This window comes from Salminus brasiliensis, chromosome 11 (genome assembly GCF_030463535.1).
Source record: "Salminus brasiliensis chromosome 11, fSalBra1.hap2, whole genome shotgun sequence".
Lineage (NCBI taxonomy): Eukaryota > Metazoa > Chordata > Actinopteri > Characiformes > Bryconidae > Salminus > Salminus brasiliensis.
The window spans coordinates 4,368,341-4,385,841 of NC_132888.1; the positions used below are offsets into that span (position 1 = coordinate 4,368,341).

Consider the following 17,501-nt stretch of genomic DNA (forward strand, 5'->3'; position numbering starts at 1 on the left):
CCAGCTGAGTTTCTGACTGTTAACTGTGATGGACGCTCCCTGTACGAACACATTTACGTTAACCACACTGGCAGCAGCAGCCCTGGAGCACAGGCGGACGTCCACAACCACCCGGAACCACTCTGGAGACCGATCATCACACAGGAAGGCCATTTGAAAAGCTCCAGGCTGGTCCACCATTCCCTGAGCCCCATCGAAAGACTGGAGCAGGGTATTGGGATAGACCACACACCGCCCCAGCTTAGGGTGGCACCCTCGACGCCCGTCCCGGACATCACACACTTCTTCAGGGCTGCAGACTTGCTTTTCACACTGCAGTACTCCATCAGGTAGACACACACACTTCACATCACAGGCTGTGGACATCACCGCTTCACCAACCTGACTCAGAAGAGCAGGAGAAGGGTTCGAATTGAGCATATTAATGATAATAAAGACGTGGCTAGGGGTGTTATGATTCACTCAGTCGGGTTAAACTAGTTATGTCACTAATCTACTTATGAAAGTGAAGAAGGTATATAGATATAGACATAGATATATAGATATAGATATGATATAGATAAGTCAATACATACATATAATATATTTAATACATTTACATAAAATATATAAAAATGTTATCTGGAATCATAAATCATACAATCACAACAACAATAATAAAAATATAATAATAATACTCATGTTAATAGTTATATAATATGTATAATATTCATAATATTAAAACCATTAATACCATATATTGATGTCATTATATTTTATTTTATTTTTCCTAATACATAATAGTAATGGTTTTGTTATTATTTTACTATTATTTTATATTTTGTTTTAGATAGGTGGCCTACTGTACTAAACCATCTGCATTTTATTCACTTTATATTTATCTGTAATGCTAATCTAGCTACTTTGTAAACTGCCACAAATTAAGTTTACTTAAAAACATTTATTAAGTTAACCCCTTAGATCACTGTAGCCCACACTTCTCCACTTTCATAACTACATTACTGTTATAATTAATGTTACCAAGTTTCATAACATTAACAATTCAATTCTTGACAATAACAATTAACAACTTTTACAGGCCCTAAAATAGAACCCTGTGGAACTCCACCAGATATGCTAAACTAAACGGTTACAAAACAATTCACAAATGTTTCTGGCTAAAGATTAATAAGTAAATAATAAATCTAGGATTCAAGCTTAAATCCACATTTTCCCCCAGAAATTCTTAATTATTAAAGCTTTGGCTTGTCGTAAAATTAAAATGACTAAATGTCAGGCTCTCTGTATCTGAAGCCCGTGCCGCTGCCCACAGGCCCAAATAAAGACTTCCTGTTTGTCTCTGTTCCTTTGTGTCGATTCAGTGTTCATTGCCATGTTCATGTGTTTCACCTGGGACTGGGAGTACTTAAGGAGCTTTACCCCTTTTGTTCACTGCCATGAATTGATGGTTTGCTTTAATTCCCCGATGCCCAAGCTTGGCCTGTGGGTTTTCATTCTAGTTCCCTCCTTGCTTTTCCCCATTGTTTCCCTTTAACTAGCTCAGCTCCTGGCTCCTCCCAGTCCCAGGTTTGTTGTGTTCGTAAATATTGGTGGCTGATATACTGCAGTCTACAGTAGATTCTGAGCAATTAGTACTTACTAAATAATAGTATGTCCTGAATAGTAGTGTTCTGGGGGTTGAGGGGTTAAGTGAATGTACTGTAGGGTACTGTATACTCAGTAGGTACTGAATAATTAGTAGATCATTAGATTAGATGGATCATTTGTATGAATTAAATAATAAATAGTCACTGAATATTTAGCATGTACTGAATAATTAGTAGGTACTGCAAAATCAGTAGACAATGAATAATGAATAATAATAGAATATTTAGGACTAAAGTACCAAATAATTAGTAATGGTTGAACACTCAATAATAAGTAATTACAGAATAATTAGTACTGGAAAAAAATAGTTTCTATGTACTGATTCATTATTACTAAATTAGTAGGTACTGAATAAGTGGTGGTTATTGAATAATTACCAGGTACTACATACTTAGTAGGTACTGAAAAAAAAAAAAAAAAAAAAAAAAAAAAAAAAAAAATATATATATATATATATATATATATATATATATTTTTTTTTTTTTAATGCAATATATTCTTTTTTCTTCTCATTTACGTAGACCTGGCTGTAAGAGTAGTTTCATATGAGTTATGGAATAGTATGGAGGAAAAACTGAGTGATCAGTGTGAAGATTAATATAGTAATCTTCACACAATTTTTTCTGGTTGTCATCCATATTATTCCACATATAAACTCATATCTCACATTTTATTCCACCTATTAACTCATATGAAACTAATCTGTCAGGTCTATGTAATCTTACAGTGTACATTACAAGACTGCTGGAGTGACCGCTGCACATGCTATAGGAAACTGGTTCACTGACATTATACAGCATATAAAAATCATTACTTTTAAACATGTATTGTATTTATTCCCATAAACTGGCAACAAGCAAACCATTAATCAACCCATGTTTAAAGGTCTCATGTGCTGACAGTGGGAAAATGAGCAAGCTTGGCCTGAGGGACAGAACGTACCTTCAGATATTTCCCATCATGAACACACCCGCAGTCCTTCAGAGGCACACACTTGCCATCGTCCCACAAAAAGCCTGTATCACACTGGCAGCCCTCTAGACAGGCCTTTGGACATCCACTCTCAGGCCAGGCCAGGCTGGCACAAGTGTTGGCACAGTTGTCAGAGCAGAGTGAGTAGTGGCTGTTAGCTGGACATCGGGCAGCTGGGAAAAACAGGTTGAATGAGGAAAACAATACTTGGATTAGTTTATTATGAAAGGTCAAAAAGGTCACTAATCTTCTTCATCAAGCTTTCTTTCTAACATGGCTTCTGAAAAACACTTACGGCAGAAGCTGGTGTTTCTCCAGGCCTGGATGGCCAGTCCTGCTTTCTGGCAGGCCGAGGCATAAGCTTGAACAGTCTGGCACAGTGCGGTAGCGTCTCCATCCATTACACACAGGTCAAACACACAGTTATTCACATATGCTTGAGGATCCACCTGCTTATGGCATCCGCTGAAAGGACCAGAAGGTGACGAGATAAGGCCACATGAGTTGCTTCGCCGGTACAGCTCCGCTTTGGCCGGCTCACATTGTGGACAAACCCCCTTGCAGCCTCCACATGGCACACCAGGGGGGGCCAGCACCCAGGCCTGTCCAAAAGCATCCACACTGGTGGTCTGATTACCACTGGGCAGGAGGAAGTCATCGGTGGGGTCACCGTTGTAGTTGCCACACAATCCACACATGCTGTCGTTGTAGATAGATGGTACTTGAACTTCTGCATGGCTGAAAGAGTGGACCACCTGCAGCCCAAAGTCGGTTTTCAGGTGGACTCCAAAGCCATCCTGGGTCAGCCAGATTCTGCCATCGCTCAGCACTGCGGGAAGGTTAATGGTTTCAGAGTTCACCTGGAAAAGACAAAGTGGTGTTAATGATGGCAGTATACTCTTTCTGGCCACTTTATTAAAAACCCCATGCCAAGTATCTCCACACTTTGCTGGTGTTTAGTTAAAGACTGCGACTCATCTGCTGATTGCAGAGTTAGCCATCCTCTGGCCACATTCTGACCGCAGAACTGCTCTTGTCTGGGTATTGTTGGATATTGGACACTGATACATGTAACATGTAAATATTGGTGGCTGATATACTACAGTCTACAGTAGATTCTGAGTAATGAGTACTTACTAAATAATAGTATGCCCTGAATAGTAGTATTCTGGGGGTTGAGGGGTTAAGTGAATGTACTGTAGGGTACTGTATACTCAGTAGGTACTGAATAATTAGTAGATAATGGATCATTTGTATGAATTAAATAATAAATAGTTACTGAATATTTAGCATGTACTGAATAACTAGTAGGTACTGCAAAATCAGTAGACAATGAATCATTAATAATAATAGAATATTTAGTACTAGGATATTAATTAATTAATTAATTAATACTCAATAATTAGTAATTACAGAATAATTAGTACCTAAAAATAGTTTCTATGTACTGGTTAATTACTAAATTAGTAGGTACTGAATAGTTATTGAATAATTACCAGGTACTACATAATTAGTAGGTACTGAATACTTTGTATTTACTAAATTAGTATGTCCTATATAATTAGTATTTACTAAAGAATTGGTAGGTAGCAAATAATTAGTGCTTACTCAATAAGTACTGATTAATTTGTGTGTACTAAAATAGTAAGTACTATTTCATCAGTACTTACTAAATAATTGGTACGTATTGAATAATTTGTGTGCACTAAAATAGTAAGTACTATTTCATCAGTACTTACTGAGTAATAGTATGTACTGTACAGTACTAATATGTGCTGAATAGCAGGTGTTTATTAAAACTCCTAAATAAGGCTGGGGTTGAAGTGGATACAAACTGGAGAGTCCAAATGAGACTGCTGGCAGTGCCACTAGGGAAGCCTGTGTAAAGATTCTATAGCACTCACCATCACCCTCCAATCCTGGTTGCTCCTGATGCTGATGGTAAGGTTGTAGACAGACACGGTCACTGCCCTGACGACAGACGCCCTGCCAACACTTTCGTTCTCCGTCTCCACAGAAAAGTAAACCAGCTTCTCTCCGTCGCTCTTACACACTTTAGCAAGAGTGTAAACACACACACCCTGAAAGTCAAACATCCGACCATCGAATGAAGTATAATGAGGGTCTCCAGTGGCCGTGCAGCTGCTGTGTCCGTTCGGTTGGCAGCCCAGCACTCCATCCACCACACCACACGTCTCCTCTGGGCCGCAGCTGGTCTTCTGGCACGTCACGGCCCCGTTCTCCCTGCATTCACATTTCAGCTGGCACTGAGCATCTGTGTAGAACACCTGGTGCTTCTGGTAGTATCGGCCTCCATAAGTGCAGCCGCATTCAGCCAATGGCACGCAGATTTGACCACTAAATACAAAGCCGGGGTCACACTGGCATCCCGCAGCGCAGGGTCTACTGCAGGTTGAGGAGAGACTGGCACAGGTCTGCACACAGCCAGGGGCACAGAGGCTGTACTGACTGTGGGGTGGGCAGGACGGGGCTGTGGAAAGCGGGATAACATGAAGTATGGATGTAAGTGATGCAGGATGTGATTGAGAGGCAAAGCAAATTCCTGTTAACTTAGAACTGGATAAATAATAGTGGAGTAGTCGATATTCAATAATTCATAGTGGATAATCAATAATTCATAGTGGACACTGAATCATTTAAAGTGGCTACTAGATCATATATAGTAGGTACTGAATAATACATACTATAAATCATTGTAGGCCTGAAAAGTTCATAGAAGGTACTAAATAGTGCATAGAACATACTGTGTAATCTATAGTACATACTGAATAATTCTAAATAGATACTGAATGATTCATACTGGACAAATAATTCATTATATGTCCTAAATATTTCATGTTGACTATTTCATATATGATACTGAATGTTTTATAGTGGATACTGGATCATTTATAGTAGATACTGAACAATTCATAGCAGTTGCTAAATTCTTTAAAAAGGCTTCTGAATAATTTATAGTGCATACTTAGTACGGTATGGTAGATATTGAATAATTCATAGTAGATATTGAATAATTCATAGTGGCTACTAAATAATTCATGGTAGATACTAAATAATAATTTATAGTAGATACTGAAATGTTTGTTTTTATTCCTGAATAATTCATTGTGGATACTGAACAGTTCAAAGTGAATACTGAACATATCATAGTACGTTTCATAGTAGTTACTGAATAATTCATAGTGGCTACTAAATAATTTATAGTACATACTGAATAATTCATAGTGGCTACTGAATAATTCATAGTAGATACTGAATAACCCATAGTAGATACTGAATAATTCATAGTAGATACTGAAAGGTTCATTGTAGTTCCTAAATAATTCATAGTGGATACTAAACAATTCATAGCAGTTGCTGAATCATTTAAAATGGCTACTGAATAATTCTTAGTGCATACTAAATACAGTGTAGTAGATACTGAATAATTTATAATAGATCTACATAAAACTACATAGAACAACATAATTCATAGTGGACACTGAATAATTCATAGTGCATACTAAATTTGTTATAGTAGATATTGAATAATTGCAGATAATTTAATAATTGCAGATACTAAACAGTTCATAGAGGATACTGAATAATACACAGTAGTTACTGAATAATTCATGGCGCATACTAAATAATAATTTATAGTAGATACTGAAAGGTTTGTTGTAGTTAATAAATAATTCATATTGGATACTGAATAATTCATAGCTGTTATTAAATATTTTATAGTGCCCACTGAATAATATCTATGATTAACATCCTGTAGATACTAATAATTCATAGACATTACTGAATAATTGCTAGTAGTTAGTGAATAATTTATAGTGGTTACTGAATAACTCAGAGTAGATCCTGAATAATTTCTAGAAGAGTCTTAAAAATAAGGTCCAAACTCTGTCCAAACTTCTAAACTGCTCTCTCCTATTTGTGCAGTGTGTTAGTGAATGCAGGCTCAGTCACTCACGGCAGAAAGTGCTGTTTCTCCAGGTCTGAAGAGCTGCACCTCTACTCTGACAGGCAGAAACGTAAGCGGCTATAGCGTCACACAGCACGCTCTGGAGTCCCTGGTACTTGCAGGTATCGAACACACAGTTAGTCACATAGGGTCTAGGGTCAACCACAGTGTGACACTCTTTAAATGGACCTGTCTGGTCAGCGATGATGCTGCAATAGCGTTGGGCATCCTCTTTCAGCGCACCTGTGCAGTTTGTGTTCGGCAATTGACCTGAACTGCAGTCAGGTGTTCTGCCAACCTGCCAGCTCTGGCCCAGCACCCAGGCATCAGGTGCTATGCTTCTGTTGGGCAAGATGAAGTCATCCTGAACATCGCCGTTATAATTTCCACACAGACCACACACAGCTCCACTGTATGTGCTGGGCAGAGTGACCTGGAGCCTGCCCATCCAGTCAAAGGTCACTTGCAGGCCAAATGCTGTCTCCAGCATGGCGGCATTTCCACCGTGATGGATCACGAGCATGTTTTGCATCTCGAGAGGAAGCTTCATCAGCAGACCGTTCAACTACAGATAAATAAGGCATGACTGAATTAATAACTTTCATAAACACAGACATCAAACAATGCAGCCAACAGACTGTGTAAGAAGAAGCTGAGCTCCAGTTCATTTAGGGTCTTAGCCCATTAGCATGGAGCTAACATGTTGGCTTCCAATTGGTACATTTGCTAGGGATTAGGACCTTGATTAGCACAATGGCTACTATATCCTATGGTTAGCATGTTAGCTTGGGTTTTTGGCTCATGGTTAGAACATTATACTGAGCCCATAGCTCGCAATTAGCAGGTTAGCTCATAACAAGGGTTAGCATGTTAGCTCAAGGGTAGAATGTTACCTTTCTAGTTGGTGCATTAGTTTGGGGCTGTGGCCTTAGCTCATGGTTCAAACATTAGCTTGAGCATATAGCTGAACTTGGGGTCTTAGCCCATTAGCATGGGGTTAACAAATTAGCTTCCAATTGGTACATTTGCTAGGTTAGCACAATGGCTCAAGGTTTAACATGTAAGCTCTTGGGTAACAGATTAGCTCTATTAGCTTGGGCTTGGGCCTTATCTTACTATATCTTATGGTTAGCATGTTAGCTTGGGGCTTTGGCTCATGGTTTGAACATTACATTGAACCTATAGCTCCCAATTAGCATGTTAGCTCATAACAAGGGCTAATGGTTAGCATGTTAGCTCAAGGGTAGAATGTTAACTTTCTAGTTGGTGCATTAGTTTGGGGCTGTGGCCTTAGCTCATGGTTCAAACATTAGCTTGAGCCTATAGCTGAATCTGGGACCTTAGCCTATTAGCATGGAGCTAACATATTAGCTTCCAATTGGTACATTTGCTAGGGATTAGGACCTTAATTAATGATTAGCACATTAGCTCAAGGTTAATCATGTAAGATTTTGGTTAACAGATTAGCTCTGTTAGTTCGGGCTTGGGCCTTGGCTTATTATATTTTATGGTTAGCATGTTTGCTCATAACTAGGGCTAACAACTAGCATGTTAGCTCAAGGGTAGAATGTTAACTTTCTAGTTAGTGCATTAGCTTAGGGTTAACACATTAGCTCAGGGTTCGGTCTCTAGCTCAACAGTTTAGCACATTAGTGCCATTGCTCACAGCTAGCATGTTAGCTCAAGGGTTGTAGAATGTTAACTCCCAATTAATACATGATCCCAGGGCTTGGACCTTGGCTTATTATATCTTATGGTTAGCATGTTGGCTTGGGTTTTGGGCTCAAGGTTCGAAGGTTACATTAAGCCTATAGCCCCCAATTAGCACATTAGCTCAAAACTAGGGCTAACGGTTAGCACGTTAGCTCAAGGGTACACTTTTTAGCTCCCAAGTATTACATTACTTTGGGGCAAGGGCCTTAGGCTTATGGTTCGAACATTAGCTTGAGCATAAAGCTCCCAATTAGTACATTAGCTAATAATAATTAGGGCTCATGATTAGCATGTTAGCTCAAGGGTATAATGCTAGCTTTCTAGTTAGTACATTATCAGAGGATTATTGCCCTTAACTCAGGGTAAGGGCTCTAGCTCTCAGCTAGCACAGTAGCTCAGGGGAGTGCCTTAGCTTCCAATTATTACATTAGCTTGGACTATAGCTTGTGGTTAGCATGCTAGTCTGAGGCTAGAACGTTAGCTCCCAATTAGTATATTAGCTTGAGGCTCCTGCCGTAGCTTGCGGTTAGCTCATTAAATAAGGGCTTGTGCTGTATGTATTTTTTTGCTCCTGGGCTCCCCCTACAGTTTAGGAGTGTAATTTACTTTTACCCCACTGCAGTAAATACACATCAAGCTGCCTTGCACTGTCATCACTCACCCGTATTTGGGGTTGCTGTTGGGGTGGTTTTCTCATCGAGATGGTGATGGTAAAGGTGATGACAACACCAAACACAGACACCGTCACCTTTATGGTGATTCTCGCTGCTGAGATAGGATGCTCATTCTGCACAGTAACATTAAAAGGCACCAGATCTGTTCTGGTAGAGCACAGCGCCACCAGCTGGTGCATGCAGGAACTCTGGAAGTCATATATCCGCCCATCAAATGTATGGTAATGAGGGCCTCCATACACTTCACATGTTCTACTGCTGAAGGCCACGCATGTTCTGAGGCCATTTACAACAGCGCATTCCTCCTTGGCTGAGCAGGAGGCATTACGGCAGACCACCACACCCAGCGTGGGGTCACAGACACACAACCTCTGACACTTCTCGTCGGCCCAGAAGCTCTGGCCCTGCTGGTAGTAACGGCCCTCGTAGAAGCAGCCGCACTGGGCAGCGGGCACACAGGAGCTGCCACTGAGGAGGAAGCCTGGGTCACACACACACGCCTCCACACACACGCCTGTGCAGGCTGGCTGACGCTGTGGGGACGGGCAGGTTGAATTACACGGAGAAGCACAAGCCTCGTAGTGACTGTTCGGCTGGCATCTCATGGCTGTGGGAAGAAAAGTGGGGATTATATGGTCAGTGTACTGTGAATGGTCAGTATACTCTGAAAAGTCAGTATATTCCGAATGGTCAGTGTACTGTAAATGGTCAGTATACTCTGAATAGTCAGTATACTCTGAATGCTCAGTATACTCTGAATAGTCAGTGTACTCTGAATGGTCATAGTACTGTAAATGGTCAGTATACTCTAAATGGTCAGTGTACTCTGAATAGTCAGTATATTCCGAATGGCCAGTGTACTGTAAATGGTCAGTATACTCTGAATAGTCAGTATACTCTGAATAGTCAGTATATTCCGAATGGTCAGTGTACTGTAAATGGTCAGTATACTCTGAATGGTCAGTATACTCTAAATGGTCAGTGTACTCTGAATGGTCAGTATACTCTGAATGGTCAGTATACTCTGAATAGTCAGTATATTCCGAATGGTCAGTGTACTGTAAATGGTCAGTATACTCTGAATGGTCAGTATACTCTAAATGGTCAGTGTACTCTGAATGGTCAGTATACTCTGAATGGTCAGTATATTCTGAATGGTCAGTGTACTGTAAATGGTCAGTATACTCTGAATGGTCAGTATATTCTGAATGGTCAGTGTACTGTAAATGGTCAGTATACTCTGAATAGTCAGTGTACTGTAAATGGTCAGTATACTCTGAATAGTCAGTATATTCTGAATGGTCAGTGTACTGTAAATGGTCGGTATACTCTGAATGGTCAGTATATTCTGAATGGTCAGTGTTCATTCGAATCCAGGACACTTACAGCAGTTGAATTTCTCTCTCCAGCCAGTGATGACGATGCCTTCCAGACGACACCTGTTCCCATAGGCCTCCAGAGCGTCACAGAGCAGCCTGTGGTTTCCGTTATTCAGGCATAAATCGTACGCACAGGTCTGCTGGAAAACTGCAGGATCCACTTTAGCGTGGCAGGCCTTAAAGAGCCCCGAGGATGTCAGGACACCGCAGTAAGCGTCTGTGTTGTACAGTCTCTGCTGTTCAGCTAAACACACGGGGCAGACTCCCTCGCAGCTGTCTCTGCAGTCAGCTTCAGACTTGTTGGTTCTCCAGCTGCTGGCCCACTGGGCCACTGTGGCCTGTCGGATTCCCCCTGGGCCGATCAGTTCATCGTCTCGGCTTCCGTTGAAGTTTCCACACAGGCCACACACACTGTTGTAGTAACTGCTGGGCAGCTGCAGGTACAGCTCTGAGTTCCAGTTGTACCTCACCTGCAGGCCGAAATCGGTGTCCACAACAGCGAAAGAGCCGACCTGCGTGACCTTCACGCGGCCAACCAGAAGCGTGAGGGGCAGGTAAAGCCTCTGTCCATCCACCTGCAGTCATGAATCAGGGGTTAATACTGTGTCACTGCAAACAGAGGAGCACTGCGGAGGTTATGTGATATTACTGATGTTACTGAACATGTGTTATGTGTCACTGTGTAATGACACTCTGTGTGGTACTCATTCCACTCTTTACGTAACTAGCGCTGCTCCGACAGTAACTCATCTGACTGTGAGGGTGTTGTTTACATTGCTCTGCTGAGATGATGAGGTCCTGAGGGGAAAGGCTATTGTGTCACACCCAGTCAAACTGCAAAGCTATCAAAGTGTCCCATCTCCCTGTCCCATCTCCCCACGGCACACACACTCAGTGTGATATCAGGTATCTGAGAAATCAGTGTGTTGTAAAGAGCAGCTGATGAGCTTTTGTGTGCTGACACCCAGAGAACCGCTCACTTTATTGTTGAAATATATTCCCACACACAGCATGCCTGGAACGTGAATATCGTCTATTATTATTATTATTTTGTTGCTGTTGTAAATTATGTTATTAATTGTAGATTTTTTTTCCTAATGATCAAATACAAAAACAATAAGAAAAACTCTAATTACATTAGAATAGAATATAGTTCATAATTACATATAATATATTTAATAAATAAATAAATAAATAAATAAAGTGTTGACTTCCTATGACAATTAAATAAAATAATCCATTTCAATAGAAATTAATATAAATATTTTAGTATAAGAGTATAAGAAATATTTAAGTATTATATAATTAATATAAGTTTAAGTATAATATATAAGTAATATAAGTATAAGTATTTACATAAGTATCTATTTATAAATATGTTTTTCCTTTTGGAGCATTTGTATTGGTCATTCCATCATGTACTTTTGTATATAAATAACAACTGCCAGATACATTTTTTATTTTTAAAAAGTGAAAAATTGCAAAAATGATGGTATTTATTATGGGATAAAAGAGATTTTTGCATGAGAGTAATGATAGTGTGCATGTATAGCAAAATAGACACTTACCCATATTTTATAAACACTGATAATATGCAGTTATAACACATAATAACAATATAATATATAAGCCATTGGGCCGTTGATGGTATATATGGCATAGAAGCTGTGGGGGATTTATTCAGGGCAGTGGAGAATGCTGAATTCAGTATGTGTGAACCGGGGGTAACTGGGGAAGTCTTTATTTTAGCTTATCTTGTAAAAATGTGTGATGTAATGACTGTCACACCTGTTTAAGGTAAGACCTCTCACCTTGATTTGGCCCCACTGGTACTTCTGTACGGTGATAGTAATGCCATACACCTTCACTTCTACCTCTCGTACATAAGAGAAGGCCGTGCTGCCGCGGTTATCATTGCTCTCGGTCACAGAGAAGGGTTGCAGGCCATCCAGTTGTCCACAGGTTTCAGACAGGGTGTACCTGCAAGTGCCCTGGAAGTCATAATAAAAGCCGTCGAAGGTGAGGTAGTGCGGGTCACCCCGGGCCCAGCAGGTGGCGTTGTAGAGTGGAATGCACACTGCCTGACCACCAGTGACCCGGCAAATCTCCTTCTCACGACAAGGGGTGTTCTGACATGGGTCTGGAGAGACACACAGAGAGACACGCAGACAAACAATAAGCTGATGATAAATTTAATATTTATATATTTATAAATTATATAATTTATTTATATTTTATATATATTTATACATGTATATATTATAAATTTGTATTTATATAAGTAAAAAAATATAATAATAGCACAGTTTATATATATGTATGTATATTGTGTAACTATATGTAACTATTAGTGGCAGGGAAATCTATAAACAGTTGCTCCATAGTTAGATATATATTAAATAATATTTATTATTTTGTATAAATAAATAAACAAATAAATACATAAAAAACATAAATAAATAAATAATAAATAAATAAATGTCAACTTCATAGGACAATTTTTTAAATATTATTTTTGTTAATGGAAATTAATACAAGTATTTTATAATTATATATATTTTACGTATTTATATAAGTATTTGTATAAGTATATATTCATAAATCTTCTTTATATATGATATGTTTAAGAATTCTAATATACATGCAGGATATTCACTAGTTATGATTTAAGATCTGTTTATTTACATCTTTATTTAACAGTGATAAACTTTGCTACATGAAGAAGCATGGTTTCTGTCTACAGAACGTCCAGCCAAAGATAACCTGTAGCTCCTGTCCATGTTTTATAACTACTGTAACATGAACATGATAAGTTGGACACTAGTTTCATTTCATAAACTAAATATGCATAAATGTGCATCTATTACAAAAAAAAGATATGATCTGCTTCTGAAAAATATTCTATATGTTTGTAACACTGCATGTCTGACCTTTGTGAAAGCAGCCCAAGACTCCATTGTTGACCATACACACTGTGTCATTCGGGCAGATGTATGACGAGTCACAGATGAGACCCATTACTGGATCACACACACACTTCTGCTGACACTGAGCCTGGTATACAACCTCGCCGGGCTGGGGAAAAACACACACAGACACACACACACACACACACACACACACACACCTGTAATATCTTTTCTACCAAGCTAATATCTCTACTTACACACACAAATGTTGTTTTCTAACAAACTGGCAACTGTCAAACACAATCACAGAAGTTAAATAAAGTTAGTGAGGCAGAGACGAGTCCGAGTTCAAAGACTATAAAGTCAAAGAGAAATTCAGGTACAAATAATCAAAATTCCACTACTATCATGTCCAAGAAAACCCCAAATACAAATATTATCAAGTTCAAAAGATAAATCTGAGTACAAATACTATTAAGTCTAAAAATGGAAGATTCAAGTACAGATATTGTCAAGTCCAAGTTAAGTCAAGTCAAGTCAAGTCCAAGGACAAACACTATCAAGTCTGAGTCAAGCCCAAGATATACTGTATCCAAGTCCGAATACTTCCAGGAAAAATCTGAGCACAAACACCGTGAAGTCCAAGTCAGGTCTGAGTACAAATACTATCAAGTCTAGGTCAAAAGTTAGTATTAATACTATCAAGGCCAGGAGAAATCCAAGCGTAAATACCATAAAGTCTAATTCCAGGCTCAAGTTCAAAACTATCAAGTTCAAGTTAAGTCTGAGTACAAATGCTAGTAACAATAAGTTTAAGTCAAGTCCAAGTTTAAATACTATAAAGTCAGAGAAAAATTGGAGCACAAATACTATCAAGTTCAATTCAAGGCCGAGTTCAAATACTATCAAGTCTGATGAAAGTCTGAGTGTAAATACCATCAATTCCAATTCAAGACCGAGTTCAAATACTACCAAGTATCCAAGTCAAGTCTGAGTACAAATGCTATCACGTTTAAGTCAAGTCTAAGTTTGAATACTATGAAATCCAAGAAAAACTGGAGCACAAATACTATCAAGTCCAATTTAAGACTGACTTCAAATACTATCAAGTCCAATTCAAGGCTGACTTCAAATACTATCAAGTCCAATTTAAGACTGACTTCAAACACTATCAAGTCCAATTCAAGACTGACTTCAAATACTATCAAGTCCAATTCAAGGCTGACTTCAAATACTATCAAGTCCAATTCAAGGCTGACTTCAAATACTATCAAGTCCAATTCAAGGCTGACTTCAAATACTGTCAAATCCAAGACCAATGCTATTAAATCAAGAGTCAGAAATACTATGAAGTCAATCAGAAATCCAAGTTCAAATACTATCAAGCCCCAATCCCAATCCTACTTGTTTACTGGAGTAGAGTAAAAATACTATTAAGTTCCACACAGTCCATAACAATCCCAAAAAAACACAAAAACATCCCAAATCTGGACTTCAGTGCTACGGCACTAATAACTAATATGGGTCATTTACATATGGGTACCTTATACATCCGCCCACCACGGTAACAGCCACACTGTTCATACTGGACGCAGTTTTGACCATTGAACAGGTATCCGGTGTCGCAGGTGCAGCCCTCAGCACAATTGCTGGCACACTGTATGATGTCATTAAGGCCTGGACAGGCAGCAGAGCATGCATCCGCACACAGCTCATAATGACTGTGAACCGGACAAGACATTGCTGGACATGACGAAAAAGATTACACCAGGAATTAGTGGAGAATAGACACAATAATAAAGATCATTTAGTGTTGAGAATTAGGACAAATAACTCACGACAGAAAGAGTCCCTCCTCCAGCTCTGGATAGCCACTCCAGCTGTGTGGCATTTGAAAGCATAGGCTCCTACACTCTGACAGGCCACAGTGCTGCTGCCCCCAGAAACACACACATCAAACACACAGTCTTGGAGATACCCAGATGGATCAAACACAGCATGGCAGGCGGCAAATGGGCCTGTGGGGTCCGTGATCAGCCCGCAGTACGCTGGCTTTTCAAATATAGCCTTCAGGCTGGGGTTGCAGTCTGGGCCCGGGCCTTGTTTTTCATCCGTACAGTTTACTTCAGGAACTGAGAGTTTCCAGGCATTCCCGAAGACGTTTACGTCGGTTGTGATCTTACCACTGGGCAGGAGGAGGTCATTGTAAGGATTTCCGTCGTAATTTCCGCACAGGCCACATGTCCTGTTGTGATAGGAGCTGAGGACAGTGACCGTGGCATAGTATGACAGATCATAGGTCACTTGAAGGCCAAAATCGGTCATGATGACATGGTTTGGGCCCTCCTTGAAGATTTGCACTTTAGTGCCATTCAAGCTCCAGGGTAGGTTAGTCTGCAGCCCATTCACCTGTTGGGATATAGGATATTGGACAGGGATTACAGGGAAATAATAGCTGACTCACTGAGGAGCAATAAAAATGCTTTTAATGGGTGAAACCAAGATCTTCCAAATCCCTCATGACCCTTCTAGAAGAACACAGCAATACAAGGAAGAAGGACAGTGGAAAACTCCATCAATCTTCTCAGGCTAACAAGTATAATAAAAGAGACGGACTCTCATTTACCAAAATCTGGGCCGTGGATTGTCTCAGAACAAAAGTGTATCCAAACACAGTCAGGGAAACCAGTTTGGTAACGGAAACTTCAGCACCATAGTACCATCTCTCATTTTCCACCTCCACAGAAAAGGGCACAAGGTTGGTCCCCCGCAGGCCGCACGCCTGGGACAGTGTGTAGCGGCAGGTTCCCTGAAAGTCGAAGCGGAACCCGTCGAACGTTACGTAGTGCGGGTCGCCCACTGCCACACACACTGCTTTGGCCACAGGCTGGCACTGACGGACACCGTTCACCACCTCACACGATTCGTACCGGCCACATGAGAAGTTCCTGCAGACCACCTGCAGAACAGAAACAGATTGTTGGTGTGCTCCACTTGGATCGTGGCATTCAGGAAGTTTAACAGAAACACAAGAAAAGCGATTGTGGCCCAAAATGAATGGGACTATTGAGAGAGTGGAAAACAATGGCTGAACTATAGGGCTACTGAATAACCTGTATTAAGTATACTTTGGGGAAATGCATGTCAAGTCACAAACTCCCCTGTGTTTTAACTATTGACAGAATCCCATTCACAATGCTCTCCTTTCCGATCAGGAAAGCTGTATCTTTACAGTTCTCACAGATACTTTTTTTCCTATTACAACACAGGACTGGCAATTCCAAGAATGCCTAAAGAAATCTGTGGTTCCAACAAGTTAACTGGCACCAGTACTCTCAATAAAAGGGGAGCAGCTCCACGGCTTCTTTAAGAATTAAAATCAGGCCACTTTAAAATGATGAAGTAACTGATTACAGAGCATTATTTGTTTATTTTTGCCAAAGTTTTCCCATTTTTCTACCAATTTGGCCCTTCAGATTTACCCACCCAATTTACCCAACCTCCCCCTAGTACTAACAACGCTCCCGACATGTAACGCATGCCTCCTCTGATACATGCAAAGCCAGTCGCCCCCTCTTTTCATACTGCCGCCATTGTGGGGCCTTCCAGTCTGGGGATGTCATGTGATAGGGGGCGCTCTAACCTGCAGATGTGAATAAACAATAAACATATTGAGGGGGCGGAGCCAAAGACTAAACAGTTGCAGTTGCATTCACTTATGTTTTTATAACATAAGTGAATAACCAGCCTAGAGAAATGTGGGGAGAGAGCCCCATCTACCAACCCGGAGAGAGCACGGCCGATTGTGCCGTGTCTGACTCCGGCTGCTGATGGCAAAGCGGCATGGCTTGAGATTTGAAGCCATTTGAAGCTTGAGAGCCATAGTGGCAGCGTGTTAGATAGCTGAGCCACTTGAAGCCCTACAGAGCAACTCAACTTTAGTTTAATAAATTAATGTCAGGTTCATGCTACATGATTTTAGCCCTGATTTTTGAGTTGCCAAAAGCCTCAGGTCGGCGGCAAATCGGCATTCACTCTGCGCTGGCTTGGTCGCTATGTTTGAAGATAGAGCTTGATCCGAGACTCGCGGAGTGATCGCAGATGCCAAACCCCCGACAAATATCTAGGACCCGAAATATCTGGACCTGCCAGTGACTCAAAATCCGTGGAGCGTGAACCTGGCATTAGTTTACCTCTGCATTGCAGTTTGGTCAACAATCCACACTGAGCAGAGCCT

The 17,501-nt window shown here is 40.3% G+C and overlaps 1 protein-coding gene across 1 annotated transcript in view; it reads right to left on the bottom strand.

The window, feature by feature from the left end:
* Positions 1-17,147, bottom strand: part of fcgbp (Fc gamma binding protein) — a 64,383-nt gene extending 47,236 nt beyond the window's left edge. The window contains exons 1-13 of the mRNA XM_072691704.1: positions 17,049-17,147; positions 15,891-16,223; positions 15,103-15,673; positions 14,808-15,007; positions 13,286-13,430; positions 12,167-12,495; positions 10,363-10,930; positions 8,964-9,583; positions 6,706-7,154; positions 4,524-5,025; positions 2,915-3,479; positions 2,590-2,792; positions 1-381 (exon numbers count right to left, since the gene is read on the bottom strand). Coding sequence (XP_072547805.1) covers positions 1-381; positions 2,590-2,792; positions 2,915-3,479; positions 4,524-5,025; positions 6,706-7,154; positions 8,964-9,583; positions 10,363-10,930; positions 12,167-12,495; positions 13,286-13,430; positions 14,808-15,007; positions 15,103-15,673; positions 15,891-16,223; positions 17,049-17,147 — 4,965 coding nt within the window. The remainder of the gene's footprint in view (positions 382-2,589; positions 2,793-2,914; positions 3,480-4,523; positions 5,026-6,705; positions 7,155-8,963; positions 9,584-10,362; positions 10,931-12,166; positions 12,496-13,285; positions 13,431-14,807; positions 15,008-15,102; positions 15,674-15,890; positions 16,224-17,048) is intronic.
* Between the last annotated feature and the right edge of the window lie 354 nt (positions 17,148-17,501).